This window comes from Callorhinchus milii, unplaced genomic scaffold (assembly GCF_018977255.1).
Source record: "Callorhinchus milii isolate IMCB2004 unplaced genomic scaffold, IMCB_Cmil_1.0 Scaffold16, whole genome shotgun sequence".
Lineage (NCBI taxonomy): Eukaryota > Metazoa > Chordata > Chondrichthyes > Chimaeriformes > Callorhinchidae > Callorhinchus > Callorhinchus milii.
The window spans coordinates 8,933,658-8,953,884 of record NW_024704757.1 but is presented as its reverse complement, the minus strand read 5'-3'; the positions used below and the strand labels follow the sequence as shown (position 1 = coordinate 8,953,884).

Sequence of the window (20,227 nt, the reverse complement as noted above, 5' to 3'; positions counted from 1 at the left end):
TCAAAGCAATTTTAGTTTAAATGTTGGTCTCGCTCTCTCTGTTGCAAATATTACTGTTATTTTCTAATCGTTTTGTTTTTTGAATGCTTCGTTAATGACATGACCACACCAAGAGCCTGATCTCACTGGAATTTACTGGCTCCATAGTGCCACACCCTAGTGGAAGGTGAAGCACAGCTGACTCAACTATCCATTATCAGTATCTGACCCTTTTTGGAGATGGGTCTTGTGCAACTGTGGGTTACTGCTGCTGACACTTACAAACCATCAACCATGTTCTCATCTCCAAATACACAGATTTGCTTATGCAAATCCAGCAGGAGGTGAGAATGACATGATCCCTGGCTGATTTCCCCCCTCCCTGACCCTGTGGATGAGTTTTTTTTGAAAAAAACATAAGTTAGGAAACTTTATACTACGTCAATGTGTGTTAGTCTCTCCTCTGAGCGAAAAGGTTGTGGTTTAAAGCCCTTGTGTCAATTCAATTCACTTTACAGTGTGTTCTGTGAAGCGCTTTGGGATGTCCTCCCGTCGTGAAAAGCGCTGTATCAAATGCAAGGATTATTATTATTATAATGCAGTTCTGTGTGGTAAGTTGCAGAAGAACAAGAGTCTCACATAGTGCAGACACATTTTATTTCAAAATATGCATCGTCACAATTATAAATCAGCACTGAGCTTTCCCACACAAACCTTCGGAGAAATGAGGAAGAGAAAGAATAACAGTTAACAGGTGGAACACTTATTTGTTTGCAGTATTCATCAGGGCTTTGGCGATGGTAAAACTCACATTTGGTGATTAATAAAATGTTCAAAATTTACAGGTAGCACATTTCTTACACCTTAAGAAACATTATTTAAGGATGAGGTTTATTTTACATCGGCTCCCCTCTGGCTTGCTCCCTGACTTTATTAAAGCTGGCAAAACCATGGAGGAGATTCACAAGGATACCAAAGATGAGAGACTTCATTTCTGTGAGTAGAGACACTGGAGCAATTTTCACCAGAAGATTGAGGAGACCTGATGTAGGTGTTCCATCAGAGTTTTTGAGGTAGAGGGAATAACTATTTCCACTGGACTAAATCAGTAAGTACGGTAAAGGGCAATAAAGATTATCACCTAAACAAAGGGAGAGATTAGATATTTTTACCCAATGCAACTGTTTTGGATTGTTTGTGGGGGGGGGGGAATTGCAGCCAAGCCTGGTCCTGTTCTCATACTTCTACTTTGTGAGTGTGTATGTGAGGAAAGAGTGAAAAACAGTAGGATTGATCCCCTCCTTCTCACAGGGGCATTGTGGTCAAGTATAGGACCACAGCTAAGATCAGCTAAGTCCAACCAGTGATTGAACCTGGGTCTCTATGGGTCCAATATTATGGGCAGGTTGTCATAGTAATGGAACTGCTCAGGTGAGCCTTTGAGAGAAATTGTGTTATTCACGAGGAGCTGAATAAGCCCTGATATAATTGGCAAAATACAACAAACGCTATAAGGACCAGCAGCAGTCTGACCATGAAACTCATTTATTTAAAGCTGTGATAGGAACTATATTATTCAGCTGCCTGTTTCGTGTGCAAAGATTTTTAAAAAATGCAAACTATTTCCTGGCTTTTTTGTGAGAAAATATTTTTTTTTGAAAAATAGTATCAAATACGAATCTAGAAACTGTACGGCTTTGTTAATGGTCAGTTTCTTTACGGATCACATAAACGGAGTATCGGGAGTAAAAAATACAGATAATCCGTCAAGTTTTACATGCAAAATTAGTAAACATTATGCATGCAATACTAAAATGCAGTCTTGATTTCAAGAAATCATGAAAAGTTTACCAATTTACTGCAACCACCTTTATGTACTGTTGTTGAAACTATTACAGAATCATAAATACAGAATAACACCTAAATCAAAATCCATATCTTTTAAGTGGACAAATAATTCATATCATGTAAAAAGACTTATTTACATCTTGCCTTCAAGAATTGAAAATTTCTAACCCATGTATTGAGGGTTAATGCATAAATAAACCCAAATACACACACGTACACGGAAATGAATTAAAAATCTCACTCAAGCGTTACTGTAAATTTATTTTACAGTACAAGTTTGTCATAAATTACAGGAGTGGAGTGGATAAAGTTGACGTTCTTTAATTCCGTTTCTCTATTAATTATGATAAATATTTAAAATCTTAACATTATTTTACATTCCATGAGGATTTCCTATATCAGCCGCTGCAAATTCCTGGGTGTAGCTGGGGCTTCTTGCTGAAGGCTGGTTTATTATCAGCCCGATGACCTCGCAGTCTAGAGCTAAAGGAGCCTCGTGTCCCATTTAACGTCACGCAGTTAACCTTATATATCTGACTAAGCAGGAAACTCACATTCCATCTGTAGACGTGGTTACAAGCGGCAATCTCAGCAATCATTAATCCAAGAAGAAAATGTTATTGAACTGAGTCGCACAAAGTTTCTTGACTTCCTCTGGCGACAAAAAAAGGCAGGGAAAAAAATTCAAAAATAAACATTGGTGATGTAGCAATTTTAATTTAAGATAATTTTAAGGTTATTAGTAATATAAGACATTATTATTATTCAAAGCGCTTTGAGACAACTTAACGTGATAATGTGCCATATCAAATGCAAGAATTATTATTATCAATGTACATCTCCAATCACTTCCCAATAGCCCAGGAAATGGTTAATTCAATTCACTACAAATTAGGGAGCCTCGTGAAAATATTTAATGTAACTTCCTTCCTAAGCCAGGGCTGCTGAGTCCAATCGTAGTGTCCCAATGTCTGCCCCAACTAAGATCAACACACTCAGCACAGTGATTAACTCTGGGACCCTGACATTCTCTTCCTGCACAGACAGAACCCATTGCTCCCATGTGAAAGATCTTACCGTTCACTTCAATCAAATTGGCATTTTTCTGATTCAAGATGACGTAAAGCTCCCGCTGGTCCGATCTTTTGCCGACGACCCAGTAATCTGTCATTGCCTTCACTATGATCTCTTCGTCCTCGTCCGCTCTGCGTACAATGACAACAATTGACTGTGTATTTTGTGGGCGAAATGCTATAATAGTGTTTTACTGAATGAAGCCGAGGTCAAGACACTTTAGTTGATAGCAACTGACTTTGTTACATTGGTAGTTACTGCCAATTTGAAATAAATATAGTACCTTGAGAAGTCACTGTTAATATCTCCCAGGATCTTCATAAGATCTGGGTGGACTGAGGTCAGGCACATGCTGGCTGTTTTACGCATGTGAATTGTGGTTTTCTCAGCCAGGTTCATGTGATTGAAGTATATGAATTTGAAATGTGGTTCCTTTTCAGGCCTGGAAAATAAGCAGATCGAACATTAAGGCGTTGTCCAGCAAAAGGAATTTACAAATAGGCCCGTTCGGTTTCGTTGGGTTAAACCATGCCAAAGTCATTTCTTGGTAAGCTGCTTTGAGAAATTATTACCAAAGTACAAAAGTCTCTGACACTATGTAAATCAGTGATGAGTTAATTGATAAGAACATAAGAGGTTCCACCATCCTGGTAGTCACATGAACATCAGATAGGTGCCTAAAAGACAAACTATATCCTGCATCCGAAGATATTATTTCCTAAAAGAAACCATTCTAATTTGCTTTTGAAAGAATTGAGACTTTGTACTTCCACCGTCTCCCTAGGGAGCCTGTTCCATACATTTACTACCTGTACCATACATCTGATCAGCTGGGTGATGATCGCAATTGGCCTCAGTGCCCCTGGGTTAGGGAAGGGGGGGGGGGAAATAAATGCCAGGGTTCTTGCTCCACGTCACTACCCAGTGACTCCAGCTGAAAAGGTTTAGGTGTCAGGCTGGCTTCATAGGTAAACAGCCGATACTCACCGCCACAGCTCAGTCGTGAAGACTTTGGCGAGTAGCCAGAGGGTGACTGGGAGAGGAAAGTGAAGGAGAAGAGAAGGTAGGCGAACAAAGTGCACACTACAACTTTTTTTTGTTTCTGAATTGGTGAATGATCCACAAGCCATAAACAGGGGATCGGATAACTAAAGACGTTCTGCCTATTGTGCTGTATTTGCAGATGAGCTGATCAACATCTAAAGTGTTCCATGAATCTATGGGAATCAGCAGATATCTGACGGAAATGCCCGGCATCTATTTCATGCTCATTTGTGATGCACTTAAAAATTAATAACGTAATATAGTTTGATCCCTGACAGCAGGTAATAGATACAAATCCCATTAAAAATGCTTTTGACAAGCGTGAACAGGACATGAATCACCCTGTTCGACAGCGAATGAGCCAATTGCTGTACTGTTTCTTATTTTATTGCGAAGCTCAGGCTGTTTGTCTTTTAGGCACCATCTGAGGACTCGGGGTCAATTAAAACGTCAGGCAAAGCTAATCAATATGAAGAACGTATCAATGACTCCATTGGAACATGGGAACAGGATTCTATTCCGCCATTCTATTAGATCTCGGCTGATCTGTACCTCAACTCAAAATAACCACCTGTGCCCCATATGCCTTGATATTTTTACCTAACAAAAATCTACCCACCTCAGTCTTAAAAAATTAAATGGATCCAGCATCCACAGCCTTTTGGGAGAGACAGTTCCAGATTTCCACTACCCTTTGCGTGAAAAGGGGCATAAATACCAGACGTGGTTGACCGTTTCAGGTCAGTTGGCATTAGTGGTGGGACCAGGGTCAACGTTCAATTCAGCACCAGACCAGGTGCACAGAATAGAGAGACAATGCTCCCAATAACACAGTCATTTGTGGATCACAGCCTGCCGGGATGGAGAATGTGAGCAAACTAACCCTGACAGACGTTTGTTGGTGTTGAATTGCTCGCAGATGTCAGACGCCAGCAGAGTGAGCTGTGGGCCCACAAGGCTGTCTAGCTTCTGGCAAAATTCCCTCGTCATCTCCACTGAGGCTGTCAAAACAAACCAAGGCAATTTTTAAATCATCATTGGAAGACCCAAGGAGCACAATGTGTTTGAAGATGAGAAGATCAGCATCTAAAGTGTTCTCAAATCTATGGGAATCAGCAGATTTCTGATGGAAATACCCGGCATCTATTTCATGCTCATTTGTGATGCACTTAAAAATTAATAACGTAATATGATTTGAGCCTTGATAGATCCCTGTATTAAGTGGCATAAACCAAGGCAGTTGTCCAGAGATGCACAAATATCTGTCTGTATTTACAGGGCAAACCTTTATCGTTAGAAAACAGTAATCCGGGTCCAATATCTCAGGGGCAGCCCTCATAACATAAAGTGCGAAAAAATGGGTCGTCACTTCCTGGTGAAGAAGTCTGCACACTTTTTGCGCACGTGTGCAATTAGAAAATGTCATCAATGGTGACCCCATGACCCAAGTGTCAGCCATTCCTGAGTGTGTGAAGTAAGCCGGGTGAACCACCATTTTGATTAACGTGGTCCACAGGACACAGTGCTATTAGGGAGCCTGCTCTAAAAAGATTGGGGGTGTGGGGGGAATATTCTAATGGGGTTGCCCTATACTCTCAGATGTTCACTTTCAGAAGGGGACTAAATGTGACGCACGTGGTTACAAAATCTAAAGTAGAACAGGACTTTCCGAGAAAGCAACTCACCATCGATCATAAAACAAACTGCGGCACTCATGGCCTGGAAACAGAAGCAGAACATTTATACATTTCAATTACAATGTGTAACCTGACCAGTACATATAGCAGAAGCACAGAGCATTGACAGTACAAAAAGAGGCCATATAGGCACCGCATCAATTGCAAGAATTATCATTTATAGTGTGAATAGAAACTATCGAAAGGATAGGGTAAACAGAGAAAGAAGTAGAGAAAGAGAGTAACCTGATTACTACCAGAAGCAAAATGGGGCAAATTGGAAGAAGCATTTTGACACAAAGGATTAGAATATGGAAATATAATAATAATCGCTGCATTTGACAGTGCCTTATCACGTGATTGAGAAGTCTCAAAGCGCTTCACAGGATTTACTGTAAAGTGGATTGACTATGTATTTCGTGGGTGAAATACGTATCATGTATGTCTGTTCTAGATTAATCCATATCAACGTTGAAAAGAACACAGAACAGATAGCTCCAGCGAGAAAGCTAGTATAGGAGTCAACTATTCGACTCATGGTGCCTGTGCTGATGCTTGCTTTCCCTCTAGAGCTCTCCTATATAAGCTATATCTTTCCATTGGAGAGCTCCTGCGAGAATTCTAGTTAAACCTTTGACAACCTGAACAAAATCTCTTTAATGCAAATCTGACTATCGTAGTGCTACCAACGGGCCTAGATTCCCATTTCCGCCTGGATCAATGGAGGAGCATTAAACTCACTGCAGAATTTCCATCGCATCCTCATCCAATAAATAGCTCAGGTGTTGCTGTATACAGTTACCATTTTGCATCAAAATTGCATTACCAAAGAACTTTTCTCAGTTCTCTGAACAATGCAGCCATCAATCAACGGTCATCACAAAGGGGCACACATAGCGACTGAGGCTGGTATCATATTGGTGTTGCAAATTTGTTTTGGCCGGTCCACAAGCTTGGAGTTATTGAGGTAGAGCTCAGTTACACATGTCTAGACCCGCTTCAGTTGCCTTGTTAACTGGGTAAAACTCGCCTCATTAGGACAGAACAAAAGGATAGATTGTTGCTTCCCATTCCAGCTGGAGAACTTTTATGTTTATCAAATGATTCTGGGAAAAATCCCTGCTTCTATTGTACACAATACATAGAAAATTCACAATGATGATACGGGTCAAAGCACATCAACACACCCCATTGAATAACTAGCTCGGTGTTTCTGCGCTAGGTGAAGGGACAAAATAACTAGGTTCCTGCTTATCATCCATCACTGCTCAGCTCTCCCCACACCATCACTTCTCACGGAGACAAAATTGACGAGATTAGTTAAACAGCTACTGAGGCTCATTATCTGGAGTTGCACATTAAGAACAGGCGTGGAATTGGGCTAAAAATGACATCTTCTTGTAGAAGGAAACACCAACATGAAAATGTGAGCCGAACGGCCTCCTGTTGTGTTGTACTTGTCCATGGTTCTGTGGCAATCTGGGCGCTGTAGGGTGCATGTGTGCGTGTGGAACTAGACTCCAGCGGAGTAAGGAAAGGAGAACATTTGGGGGTGGGAAGAATTATAGGAGGGGCAAATGGGGAAGGGGCAAAGAAGGGGACGAAAGTAAAAAATATAACTGCACTTTCTACCAATGGTTTCTCATACAGTTATTTCACCAAACTGCAATGCAGCAAAAGCTTACCCTTAGCCTTGTGCGGTTAAAAACATGAAAGGGCACCTCAGTCTCACCTTGTAGACAATCAGGTGCAACTCCTCGTACTTATCTTTAGTGTTCACAAAGATTCTGGGGAATCTTATTGGGATTTCCGGATCATTTATATTACTCGGGCCAGTCAGAAACCTGAGAAAGATCAAACATTTGATGATTAGAATCGTTCAGGCCTTGAGGTCAACGGCTACAGCATAACTGGTCTCTTACACCTCGCTGTTATTGGTAGAATAAGCCTTGCTTTCAACACACACACACACACACACACACACAAGTGATGAAACTCAAATGGCCCCTGTGATGGAAGAACATCACTGGGGATATGTTTCACTCAGGATTAACTTCAGAGACACAAAAATGAGCTGAGGATAGCACTCCAAGGATAGCACTCAGCAATGCGGAGGAACGAGCATGCACACACAAGGGAAAAACTCCACAAGAAATCCGCAGGCCAGAAGCAGAGGCGTCGCATAGAAACCATTTATGTAGAATTCGGAACATTGATTTAAGTCGCTGAATTGAAGTAAGGAGAAAGGCTTACACTGTTTAATGGAACTTCACCCCATGCAGTTTTTATGAAAAAGAATTTCATTTCAGCACAACAATTAAATTACTTTCTTACACATTGAGAAAAATCAAACATTTAACGATTAGAATCGCATTTAAAAAGTCCTTTCCTTTCCGCTGCCTCAGCTCCGAAACTGAGAAGAGTTTTTTTCTCTTAAGAAAAATCATTGAGGATAATATAACTCAAAGGAGGGGTGTGTACTGAAAACACCCCACTCTTCACCAGATTATTTTCTACTACTGATAAACCTAATAACTGCCCCTTAAACCCCCCCCACCACCCAACACACACACATATACACACAAGCAGGACAAACAGTTGTACAAATTGGTAGCTGACGACAGATGTCACTACACGGTGATCAATCGCAGGCACTTAATGCAGTCTCCTTCGGCCATTAGGTGACGCTGTGCCACAGCTGGTCACGTCGTTAGCTCCCACTGCACGAGCACAGGACAAAGAACATCATCACCCTCTACACAATCCCAATTAAGAGGTTAATAAGCTCTATGAATTTCAGTGCTTTTCTCCATTCAAGCAGGCAGCCTGCACCGCGGAAATCCCATGGCTTTATTTTGAAAACTAGTTTCATTACCTGTCCATCGTCAATCCCTCCCTCCCCAATAATTCACGGTAAGTTCCTTGGACAGGAGGGAAGTCCAGTCCAGGGATAGCTTCGGAGACACTGTCATCTCCTTGGCCAAGCCACCAGGAGGCATACTTGAAAAATCTGTCAAATAAGACACTGCGCCCTCGCGCCCTTACACACAAACAAAGATAGACGCTTCTCTCCCAACACCTCCTATAAGTAATGGGGAGCCGGGTGCTGTCAGTCTAGACTGGATTTTGAACATCAGTCCATCAGTGAGGTTTGCTCAAGGATGTAACTGGACAAAACACACTGCATTTTAATGACTGTTTTATACTGATATCAAACTCATTGCAGTGTGGTGTAGGGGGAGTGGGGAAGAGAAGGTTCACAGGCTTCTTGGGATTTGTTTCAAAGCAAGCCAGTTGGTGCAGTTAGCATTGTGTGTGGCTGTAGAGGAAGCCAGGGTGCGACTGCTTTGCAGTTTCTGTACTGTAAACACTGTAACTGATTGATTCAGCACCAGGCAGTTCCGAGGCCTGAAATTCCTCATTTCGGAAAATTCTGCACAATCTGAAACCATTAAAAGACAGTGGTCTTAAAGCTAAGCCCATGAAGGGTTTTCAGGCCACATTTATACCACCAGAATGTGACATGTTGTTTGTGTGGAGCACCGCATGTTCATGTAATACAGGGGTCTCCAACGGTCAATCGCCACTAAGTGGGATCTGGCACATGCTCAATAAAAACAAGGAGCGATGCAGTTTTAAACAAAACTGCAGTTTTAAACAAAGTTTATTTCCAGATGCATAGAATGCTTTGTGCATCTGGCTTTGTGGCTTCCAGCGCCTTGGGACGTCCTCCCGACGTGAAAGGCGCTCTATAAATGCAATGTTGTTGTTGTGATCAATTGGGCTAAATATTGACACAGCTCCTTCCTCTTGTCTTTTTGATTATGCTTGATCAGCTGGTGACCCCGGATTCATATTTAGATTCACCATCAGAACACAAAATGAAGTCCATGTACCTTCCATAGTGATGGAGGTTTCCCGTCATTCCTCCTCTCCCCGGCGAATCTCGACCTATCAACTTTAAGCACAGCACAGAACACAAAGTAAGTGCCCTGGACTGTCCCCATCAGGCAAGTGATGTTAACAAAATGTGAGTTCTGAGTATCATTGAACGATGTGTTGCTAATAAACCTGAAGCCAGGTAAGAGATGCATTTGAGAGCTTTAAGCAATAACCATGTGGGTAAACCCAGGTAGTGTTGAGCTGCATAGGCCGGTGTGTTGAGTTAGCTTATCTCAGCATTTGGGACTACAACTAGACTTGGTAGCACTGGGCTCTGGAGGGTGAGCAATGGCAAATTCAGCCAGGGAATCCGTGCCTGTTTACTTTGCAAGGCCCCATAATGGAAAAGGAATGTATGGGTGAGAATGGGCGAAGGAGTGTTTTGGGTTTGTCAACAGAGCTTGCACGATTCTACCTGAAGAATGAGGATGCTGACCCTTGTGAGGTGGTTGAGATGCAGGAAGGAAAATAAATGTACTGTATTTAAAAGTACCTCAGGCTCCATGTGTCTGGGGAAGAGTGAGGTTGTGAGATACTTGTAGAGGATTCTCATATCATCTTGTTCAAGTCCACTCCTGAAAATAAGATCACAATACAGGATCTGTCACCGACTCTTCAATAGTTTCTATTTCCTACCTATCTTTGCTGGAGTTACCAGGACCGGTTAAAATCACCCACCGCCTGTTGTATTACTAGTGCTGGGTAGTCTTACTGGAATTGGTAAGGTTAGTATTACTGCAACAAAGCCTCGTACTCAAATCCACTGTGCGTAGAACAACTTTCATTTACACAGCACCCTTCATGTGGGGAAACGTCTTGGAGCGCTTCACAACGGTGGGGCAGTGGCTGAGTAAGGGACACGGCATAGGGAGAGGGGAAAGGTGGAAAGGGCCATAAGCACAGTCCAAGTGATAATAATAATCGCTGCATTTTATATAGCGCCTGATCACGTCAGCGAGACGTCTCAAAAACGCTTCACAGAATCTGCTGTAAATTGACTTATTTTGTGGGCGAAACTCGGCAGCCAATTGCACACAACAGTGTCTCACAAACGGTCATGAAGAATGATTCTTTTTTGGAGGGATTATCAGAGAAAAGGGTTGGAATTTCTAAATTGAGAGCACATGTTAGAGACCCCAGTATTGACTAAGATATTGCTTGTCCCCCCCCCATCCAGCATACCAGATGAGCTGGTCGTTGTACAGAAACGCAGTGTACTTCACTAGACTCAGATTCTCCTCCATCCTGTTGACAAACGACTGGATTTTCAGGTACGTCATTTTATCCAAAGGGAAGAAGCTGATTCCCCCAAACACGTCCAGCAAATCACGTGACTGTAAGTGCAATGTTTGCAGGTACTGAGGGAGGAGTGGGGAGAAGAGAGACGGAAAAGAAGCCAAGAGGAATTAGACTCGTGTGCAGTATAGTATAAACACCGGCATGGACTGGTTGGGACCAATGGCCTGTTTCCGTGCTATGTAAATTGTTCACAATCTATTATTTCCTCCCCACCCACCATCAATTTCCTCCCCTCGTGAAGCCAGCTACTCTTGTCTCAGTCTTCACATGCGATAGTTGGTTTTGGAGGGTTATTCAATTCATCGCAAGTGGTCCTGATCCTCTCTTCACCCAATATCATAGTCGGTGGCTGAGCTTTCAGACATTATGGCCCTGCCCTTCAACAACAACTTGCATTTATATAGCACCTCTCATGCAGGGTAGCATCCCAGGGCTTGTGACAGCGGTGGAGCACAATGCCGAGACTGGGGGAGGGGGGGGTTCGGTGACCGTAATGCTTCAGGAACTATATAAGATAGAGGGTAAGTAAGGTTGAGCTAAGGAAGGAATCAAGGTGCCTACCCTGAAGAAAAACTTCTCCAGCTTCTGAATCAGCAGTTCCACACCTCCCAACTCCATGGATCTTGCAAAGGTGCCGTTGAAAAGCTGAGCAAAAAGGCAGGAGCAGACATTAAAGTGGGGAGAGCAGCCAGTTGGAGGGAAGTAAACAATGCAAAGAAAATAACTGTCCTTACTTTGTACATACTGTAGCACTGCTGTATCACAGCCCCGTAGACCGTATCCTAAAACATAGGGTTACTGTGTTATAAGATGAGCAAGAAACAAATTGCATTGAAGATGTTACAGGAAAGGTTCATACAGATGATGTTACAATTATAAGTATGGACTTATCCCAGTAACTCATTGAGTGTTTTTTAAGGATCGTTTAAAGTGAACATGAGATTGAGCTTTGAATGCAGACTGTTAAAGCACTCAAGAAATTGATGAACAACAACTTGCATTTATATAGAGCACTTCAAGCAGGATAGCGTCTGGAATCGCTTAAAGTGTTCGAGCCTGACGCCAAGCCAGGGGGAGGGGACCGTACAGGAGCCGTCTTAAGGCGTGATGTGAAATTGGGGAAGCAAGGCGGAAGGTTGAGGGATAGAGTTCCAGAGCTTCGGGGAGTAGGGGCTGAAGGCACAGCCACCGTTGTTGGAAAGGAGAGACGAGGGTCATGCAGGAGGCTGGAGCCAGCTGAGCGGAGCGTGGGGAATAAGCAATTTGGACACGTAAGAAGGTGCCAGGGTGTGAAGGGAGATCAAAATGGTAGGTCTTTAAAATACTGAAACAACGTTTGAAATGAGCGAGACACAAACTAACCAGTAATTCATCCTCCTGGTATTCCACAACAGTGCTTCCATCTTTATTAACCCTTTCAATAATAGGATTAGATACTACCTGGAAACACACAGATATAAATAAATAACAGTACTTGGTAAATTAATTAGCCTTAATTAACTAACCTTGTACACTGATGGAAGGGTAGGTTAGGGAAAAAGAGCCAAGCGAAGGAAAGAGAAGGATGGAGGGAGGGAGGGAAGAGAAAGAGAGAAAGGGAGAGCAAAAGGGAAAAGGAGAGAGCGAGAAGATGCTAAACCACAAAGTATTTCAAAACTTTTCAACCTGCTTTCTCTTTTAGCTGCCACATGTTTCCAAAACATTTTCAAAATGTTCCGCTGCAGTTCAGATTTCCAACCCGATCTTTTCTTTTTAATTCTATTTAAAAAGTCAATTTTGTGCATTTTTTAAAAAACTGAACGAGAAAATGCTCCACAATGTAAGGTCTGGGATTCAAAGTTTGCTGAAGCAAATAAATCCAAAAATACCACAGAAGAAAGCAGTTATCAAGTTGTTAAAACGATGGGTTAACATCACAAAGAGGCAATCAGGAACAGGAACCCAGGTAATTATCTTCTTCCGAAGCCCTAATAACAAAAATAATAATCCTATTGAGATGTTGAGCTATCTCAAAGCGCTTCACAGAATACATTGTAAAGTGTATAAAGGCTGTATATTTTATTGTGAATGCAGCAGCCAATTGCACACAGCAGTGTCCCACAACAGTTGTGAATTGAATGACCAAATTATTATATTTTGGAAGGATTATTAGCCCAGGAAAGCGATTCACCAATTGTCTAACAACTGGGTTCCTACTTACTGCCAGGTAAACAGAGGCGTGCGTGTGGAGTAAAGAGTGTTGAGTCAATTGCAGATCAATTACTGTCACTCCAAGAAAGTTCAACGAACTCAGCACAAACCCCGAGGGAATCAAACTTGGGACCTTCCTGCTCTGTATGGCTCAGACACTCATCAACCATGGCTTTACACATTGCGCCATTTGTGGAGGCAGCTATTCAGGTCAACAAGCCAAACTGCTCCAGCGAAACCCTCACAAAACCTTTCTGCAGAATGCCAAGTAGCGTGTACCATAACCATCCAGAAACTCTCCTCCGGTTCATGGAAAAACTGTCGATTCTTCTGGGTGTGTAAGGATTTTGCAGGTTTGGTGGGACAGAAGGTCCTGTGAACGGGAAAAGAAAAATCACTGAAAATTATCCCGAACTTGGTATACTCCAAAAACATGAAATTCCATCTCGTCTCAAGATGCAAGTCCATTTTCTTCCGTTCCGTTGAGCTCGGCAGCTCAGGCTCCCAGTCACCTGCGTGAAACTCTTTTAGATATCCTCCCAACGTGAAACACGCTTTGTAAAAGCAAAGTATTATCACAAAATGAATGCAAGACAATAATAATAATCCTTGCATTTGATATAGCGCTTTATCACGTCATTGAGATGTTTCAAAGCACTTCTCAGAACATATTGTAAAGTGGTTTGACTGTGTAGTTTGTGGGCGAAACGACAGGATGTGTCATCAATGCAAGGGTATATTATTTGAAAAGTAGGAAAGTGGAAACCTGGTCTAATAGTTGAGTTATAAACTCATATCTGGGATGCGTGTTTTGTGAATGGTAGTAAATCGATTGATTAATTTTACCTTGTGAACTGAACAATTGCTTCACACAATCCAACATTCCTAATTTTTTCATTCTTCTCAACCTCAGTAGGGTGATAAAAGAGGATCTTTTTCTCTTCCTGGAACACAAAGAACATCAGGGTCACAATCACCTCTCTCCCAATTCCTCCTGAAAGCGCTCAACTATTTTTTCCCCTTCTACTGGGACTTCTCCTTCCAGTACTGCCTTGGCAGTGGGTGTTAGCAGAATGTCCGAGAACATAAGGCCAATCTTGATCCTGTCCATTATCCACATGTGGATCTCTTTCATCTGGGGGTGCAGTTGCCTGGATAGCAAGCTGGTGTCCCCCTCCTGAACCAAAATAGGCATTGAGGGAAACTGGGCACCTCAAATGCTGCTCAAGCTGAGATCAGCTATCTCAGCACATACCAAACTCAACTTACGCTGGGTTACTTGTGGAGATAAGAGTGGTAATGACATTGCAAACTCTAAAATGGCTGTGATATCTCCAAACCTCTGCCCAGGACTTTGTGAGGATGGTAGTTATGATAATGCTTTGAACTTGCAATCGTCCTCATTCCAGGAGCCTTTTCTATCAGCAGTTTGCCGCTTTGTGGGAAGGTGCAGAGAAACACAACACATTTTCCAACCAGGCACAACCACTATTCCACCCCCCTCACAATTGAGACCATTAATGCTCAAGCCTTAGATTCAAGCGACTCACTCTCAATCCATCCGGCACCTAGTGAGTTTAAATTTCATACCTACCTCACCTTCCCTTGGTCCCAGTTTTGGATTGTAAATGAAAAAGTTCTGCAGCGACGGAGGAAACTGCTTTTCTTGTGCTGTTGTCATCCTAGGGCTAAGCACCAAGGAAAAAGAGACAAGGTTAGATGTAGAATAGCTCTATCTCTTCAACCATGTCTTTGGTCAACAGCCTTCACTTTCCCTTTCTCCACTCAGTCTCATTATTTATCTGTTAAACGTTTCAAAGCGTCCATTTCGACACAAGTCAGGGCATCTGTAAATCCTATCTGTAAGTCCCACTGTGCTTACTTACACGTGGCGCATCAGAGACCTAATAGTCTAAAGATACGTCGAAAACTAAATACACATCTGTTTATGGTCTCTCCTGAAGTCCTGACAACCCTCAAGATTAATTTGTCATTGACCTTATGGTTGTTTGTGAGTCCTGACTTTCCTTAATTCGTAAGTTCAAAAATGATCAGAAAGGACATGTGCAAATTGCTACACTATGCATTATTAATCACCTGCAATTCCACCGACAACTCCTGCAGATACTGGGTCTAATATTGCTTACGAGGGTATATGCTACTGGATCTGGTTTCAGGTCTACAGTATCAGTGTCGGCTTCACAAGCTGGTTGACAGTGTTTAATCAGAAGGAAGGAAAGGGTTTGGATGTGAAGTGCATTAATGAGAAGGCCACACCATTCCTTCCACTCAGCTGCAAACAAAGCAATTACAGAACCTAGATTTTAAAATAATTACTCGCTCCATTTTAAGACCAGAAAAGTGTATGCTTAAGCTCATCAGTCATCTATCCTGAGATGAGACATTAAACTGAGGTCTTGTCTGCCTGTTCAGGTGGACGTTAATGATCCCATAGCACTATTCGAAAAGAGAGGGGAGTTTCTCCCGGTGTCCTGGCCAACAATCGCCCAGATAAAATCGACCACTCACTCCATGAATATTTGTGAGGCACTGCTGTGCGCAATTGGCTGTCGTGTTTCACCCACAAAATATGCAGTCGATACAGCCATACAGTATATTCTGCAAAGTCTTGACGATGTGATAAGGTGCTATATCAAATGCTGCTATTATTAATGTTATTATTATTATTCAGTTTTATCCTCCTAAGTTGTCAGCCTGGTTCAGTACTCTTGCCTCTGGATTAGAAGCTTGAGCGTTCAAGCCTCATGTCAGGACATGAATTGACAGATGAGGTTCACACTCCAGCCCAGTCCTAGTGGAGCACTGCTTTGCTGGAGGAGCTGCCCTTTGGGCGAGACGTTAAATTAATTCACTATCTTCCTTGGTTGGGCGGACGTCAAAGATCCCATAAAACCTCTACGGCCAAATGTCCAGCCAATAATCCTCCACGTCGTTGAGGTGTCTCAAAGCTCCTCATAGTTTTACTGTAGGCAAATGCGGCAACCAATTTTACACACAGCAAGAATGAGGCACGTGCTCAATTAACCTGGAAGATTTCTGCCGATGCTGAGAGACACTCTATTCTCTTTTTGAAAACTGCCATGAGATTTTTAGAACAGCCGATCATAACTTGATCTAATCTTACTTCATATAGACACTTCCCAGAGAGACAGGTGGTTAAGCAATCAAAAGTGACACCCTGGCTGATATTATCCTCCCAAGTCAAGGGTACTTGACCACCACCCCAGGTGAGATCAGCTCACTGAACTCACAATCGAACCTGGAATCTTTTGGATCTGTAGTTCACAGTTTCACACTGGACAGCAGTTTTACCAAATGAACCAATAGGTGGGAGTTCTTATGAGTTTTCATTCCACACTTCTTAATGGATGCAATGAGACAAATAATGGGAATCGCGGCTCACCTTATCATCAACATCAGCAATGTCCAGTTGTGAGTAGTCTGCCTGTCCAAGTGTTTGAGCACATTACTTGGATCTCACCGGGCAACAAACAGTCTCAGAAACCAAGCTGCTGAGAGAGAAAGAGGGAAAGTCAGAACAAAACTAACGTCCACTGACCTCTGCGGCCATCGACCTCTAAGTCCTGATTTCCTTGGATTATTGGCTTTTTATAAAAAAAACATTGACTTTGGATCAGTAACAATTGACTAGATAGAAATAGAGATCATCAATGTTCTCAGTGTTCCTATATAGATTTGGACCCTTGCTCCCAACCAGCACTGAAAATCATGCATTTTATAGTGTTGTACAACAACAACAAGATTGCATTTATAGAGCCCCTTTCACGTCGGGAGGACGTCCCAAGGCGCTGGACAGTTGGGTCGGGACCCGAGCAGGGGGGAAATGGTCAGGGTGAGGGAAGGGAGGGAGCGAGGAGGGGGTAGAGAGTTGAGAGGGGAGCTGAAGGCACGGTCAAAGAGAAAGGTCTTGAGACCGGCCTTGAAGGAGGAAAGGGAGGAAGCGAAGGCACTGGGGGATGGAGTTCTACAATGCTGAAACAGCTCAAAGTGCTTTGCGGTAATTATTTCAAATCAAGGGACTTTTTCGTACACAAATGTGACAGGCTTTTTGCACACAGCAAGAGTCCCGCAAACGGCAGCCGATAGACAAGTGACTAATTTAAATGAAAGATTTTTGCTCAGAACATCAGGAGAAACTGCCTTCCGTTTTTGAATCGTGCCACAGTAACTTTATTGGGCACAGCAGGAAGGCCTTTGGTTTACCATCTGATCTGAAGGACGGCACCTCCAGCAATGAAGGGCTCCCACCTGTACTGAACTAGACCATGCTAACTCCCTGCTCACCAGACTTCCCAACTCGTCCCTCCAGACTGCAGACTATTCAGAACTCTGCAGCTTGTCTCCTCTCCTGCACCCGATTGCGCGAGCCTATCACCCCATCCTCTCCCTGCTCCCCATGCCCAATCTTATCTCCGTGACCTGCTAAAATTTTACCAGCCCGCTCGCTCCCTCCGCTCCGTGGGCACTGTTTCACGTCCCCTGCCCGTCCCACCATCAGCCTTAGGACCACCCTCTGGAACTCCATCTGAGAGTCCCTTTGCCTCTCGGATGGAGCTCCGTGACCCTACCCCACGTGAACGGCGCTATATAAATGCAAGTGGTTGTCGTTGCCTCACCCCGACCCTTGCCTCCTTCAAGGTCCATCCGAAGACCTTGCTCTTTGACTGTGCCTTCGGACGGCTCCCCATTCCCCCTCGGCCCCAACACATCTTGAAGCCAAACCCCACCCCCCCACCAACCCCTCCAGCTCGCATGCAAACCCTCAACTACATAAAGGCAAGTGAAAGGCACTGTATAAATACAAGTTGTTGGGCGTTGTGCGGCCTCCAGGGATTGGCCAGCAACTGTAATTTGCAGGTTATCTGCAGTATAACAGCCCCGCGCCCACCCCCCATACACACACACACACACACACACAGGACAGGGAATCTCCCCACCTGATCACTTGTGGAGTCCTGCAGCTCAGGGGTTAGAGCACTCGCTTTGCAAGTGAGAGACCTGAGTTCAATTCCAGGCAGAGGGCGAAACCTTGGGCAAGTTTCCTTACTCCACACAGAGCCTAATAATAATCCCTCCAAAAAAAACAAACCTATAATAAAATGGTCATTTTCAATCCACGACCATTTGTGGGACATTGCTGTGCGCAATTGGCTGCCGCGTTCGCCCACAAATATACAGTCAATTCACTTCACAGTGTGTTCTGTGAAGCGCTTTGGGACGTTCCCCCCGACGCGAAAAGCGCTGTATCAAATGCAAGGATTATTATTATTATTATATTATTATGATCAATATCAGGGCAGGGATGGCGAGACAGTGAGAGTGAGGAAGCAGCAATGGATCACGACAGTAGATCACCCTCCATTCAAAATGAGGTCCGAATATTAACAGTGGCTGATCCCAGCTCCAGGCAAACAACAGGGCAATAAATAAAGACATCCCCCCCCCCCCCCCCCAACCCAGTGGTTTGTACAGATCCTGTCTTGTGAGAGAGAGAGAGAGAGAGAGAGAGGAACCAGGAAGCACTTGTGTGTAGCACTAATTTTTGCTGAAAATCCCCTGTTAGCAGTGACATGAAGCCATGTGTTTCAGCAGCACCGGGGGGTGGGGGAGGGGGATATGGGGGGAGTGGGGGGGATATGGGGGGAGTGGGGGGGCTATTCCCCCCCCATCATCCAGTGCTTGTGTCCTGCAGTTAGGCCTCACCTGTAACCAGGCGACAAACTGGGACTAATCGCCCGAGTACAGAGGCCTCTCTCTCTCTCTCTTTTTTTGGGGGGGAAGCACCCAAAGCATTTGAACCTCAGGGAGGGAGGGAGGGAGGGAGAGGGGGCACTGGGGGGGGGGCGAACGAGGCGGATTCGGGAGCAGAAATAAAGCCGTTTGCAAAGCGCGTCCGCTTCACCGCAACCAACCTGTGCGGTTCTCGAGGCCTAGAGATCCCCCACACACACAGCCTCAAACACACACCCCACACACCACACACCCACACACACACACACCCCACCCCCACACACACACACAGCCTCACACACACACCCCCACACACACACACACACCCACACACACAGCCTCACACACACACACCCACACACCACACCCCCACACCCACACACACACACCCACACACACAGCCTCACACACACACCCCCACACCCACACACACACACCCACACACACACAGCCTCACACACACACCCCCACACACACACACACACCCACACACACAGCCTCACACACACACACCCACACACCACACCCCCACACCCACACACACACACCCACACACACAGCCTCACACACACACCCCCACACCCACACACACACACCCACACACACACACACCCACACACACACACCCCCACACACACACCCACCCCCACACACACACAGCCTCACACACACACACCCCACACACACACAGCCTCACACACACACCCCCACACACACCCCCCCACACACACACACACACCCCCACACCCACACACACAGCCTCACACACACACCCCCACCCCCACACACACACCCACACACACAGCCTCACACACACACCCCCACCCACACACACACACCCCCCCACACACACACCCCCACAAAAAAAAGCCGCGCCCCCCGTGAACGACGTCCAAACACACGGGTTTCACTTAAAAGTCAATTCACCTTCTTCTTCACTGGATTTCCAGTCCCCAAAAAAACCACCATCACCGCTACCACACGGCCCTCCCCTTCCCCCCTCACCCCACTACCGCCCTCCCCCCCGCGAGCCGTTTCCGTTTCCTGTTCGGCTCCACAGCGCCCCCCACTGGCCGAGCGGACACACCACCCCCTCCGCTGCTCCAAACCCTGACACGTCACCACATTGGCACTTGCACTGGGACTTGGAGGGCGAACACCAACCGCCTCCCTCCCCCACCCCCTCCCTCCCCCTCCCCCACCCCCTCCCTCCCCCTCCCTCCCCCACCCTCCCTCCCCCACCCCCTCCCACCCCCTCCCTCCCCCTCCCCCACCCTCCCCCTCCCCCACCCCCTCCCACCCCCACCCCCTCCTTCCCCCTCCCCCTCCCCCACCTCCCTCCCCCACCCCCTCCCTCCTCCACCCCCTCCTTCCCCCTCCCCCACCCTCCCCCACCCCTTCCC

At 44.8% G+C, this 20,227-nt stretch overlaps 1 protein-coding gene across 4 annotated transcripts; it reads right to left on the bottom strand.

Moving 5' to 3' along the window:
* Positions 1–619: 619 nt before the first annotated feature.
* Positions 620–19,841, bottom strand: ccz1 (CCZ1 homolog, vacuolar protein trafficking and biogenesis associated). Of its 4 annotated transcripts, none has more exons than XM_007893568.2 (17): positions 19,752–19,841; positions 16,477–16,585; positions 14,647–14,740; positions 13,899–13,996; positions 13,332–13,425; positions 12,225–12,302; positions 11,597–11,644; positions 11,424–11,507; positions 10,746–10,921; positions 10,057–10,138; positions 9,518–9,579; positions 7,354–7,465; positions 5,631–5,664; positions 4,829–4,946; positions 3,185–3,343; positions 2,905–3,032; positions 620–2,481 (listed from the first exon to the last, which is right to left on the bottom strand). In XM_007893568.2, the coding sequence occupies exons 2-17, from the start codon at positions 16,488–16,490 to the stop codon at positions 2,426–2,428; spliced, it is 1,437 nt and encodes a 478-aa protein (XP_007891759.1). In that variant the 5' UTR covers positions 16,491–16,585; positions 19,752–19,841; the 3' UTR covers positions 620–2,425. The 4 variants fall into 4 exon arrangements, with proteins under 4 accessions (XP_007891759.1, XP_007891760.1, XP_042197033.1 ...); XM_007893569.2 differs by having other exon boundaries at positions 10,746–10,897; XM_042341099.1 differs by having other exon boundaries at positions 16,477–16,582.
* Between the last annotated feature and the right edge of the window lie 386 nt (positions 19,842–20,227).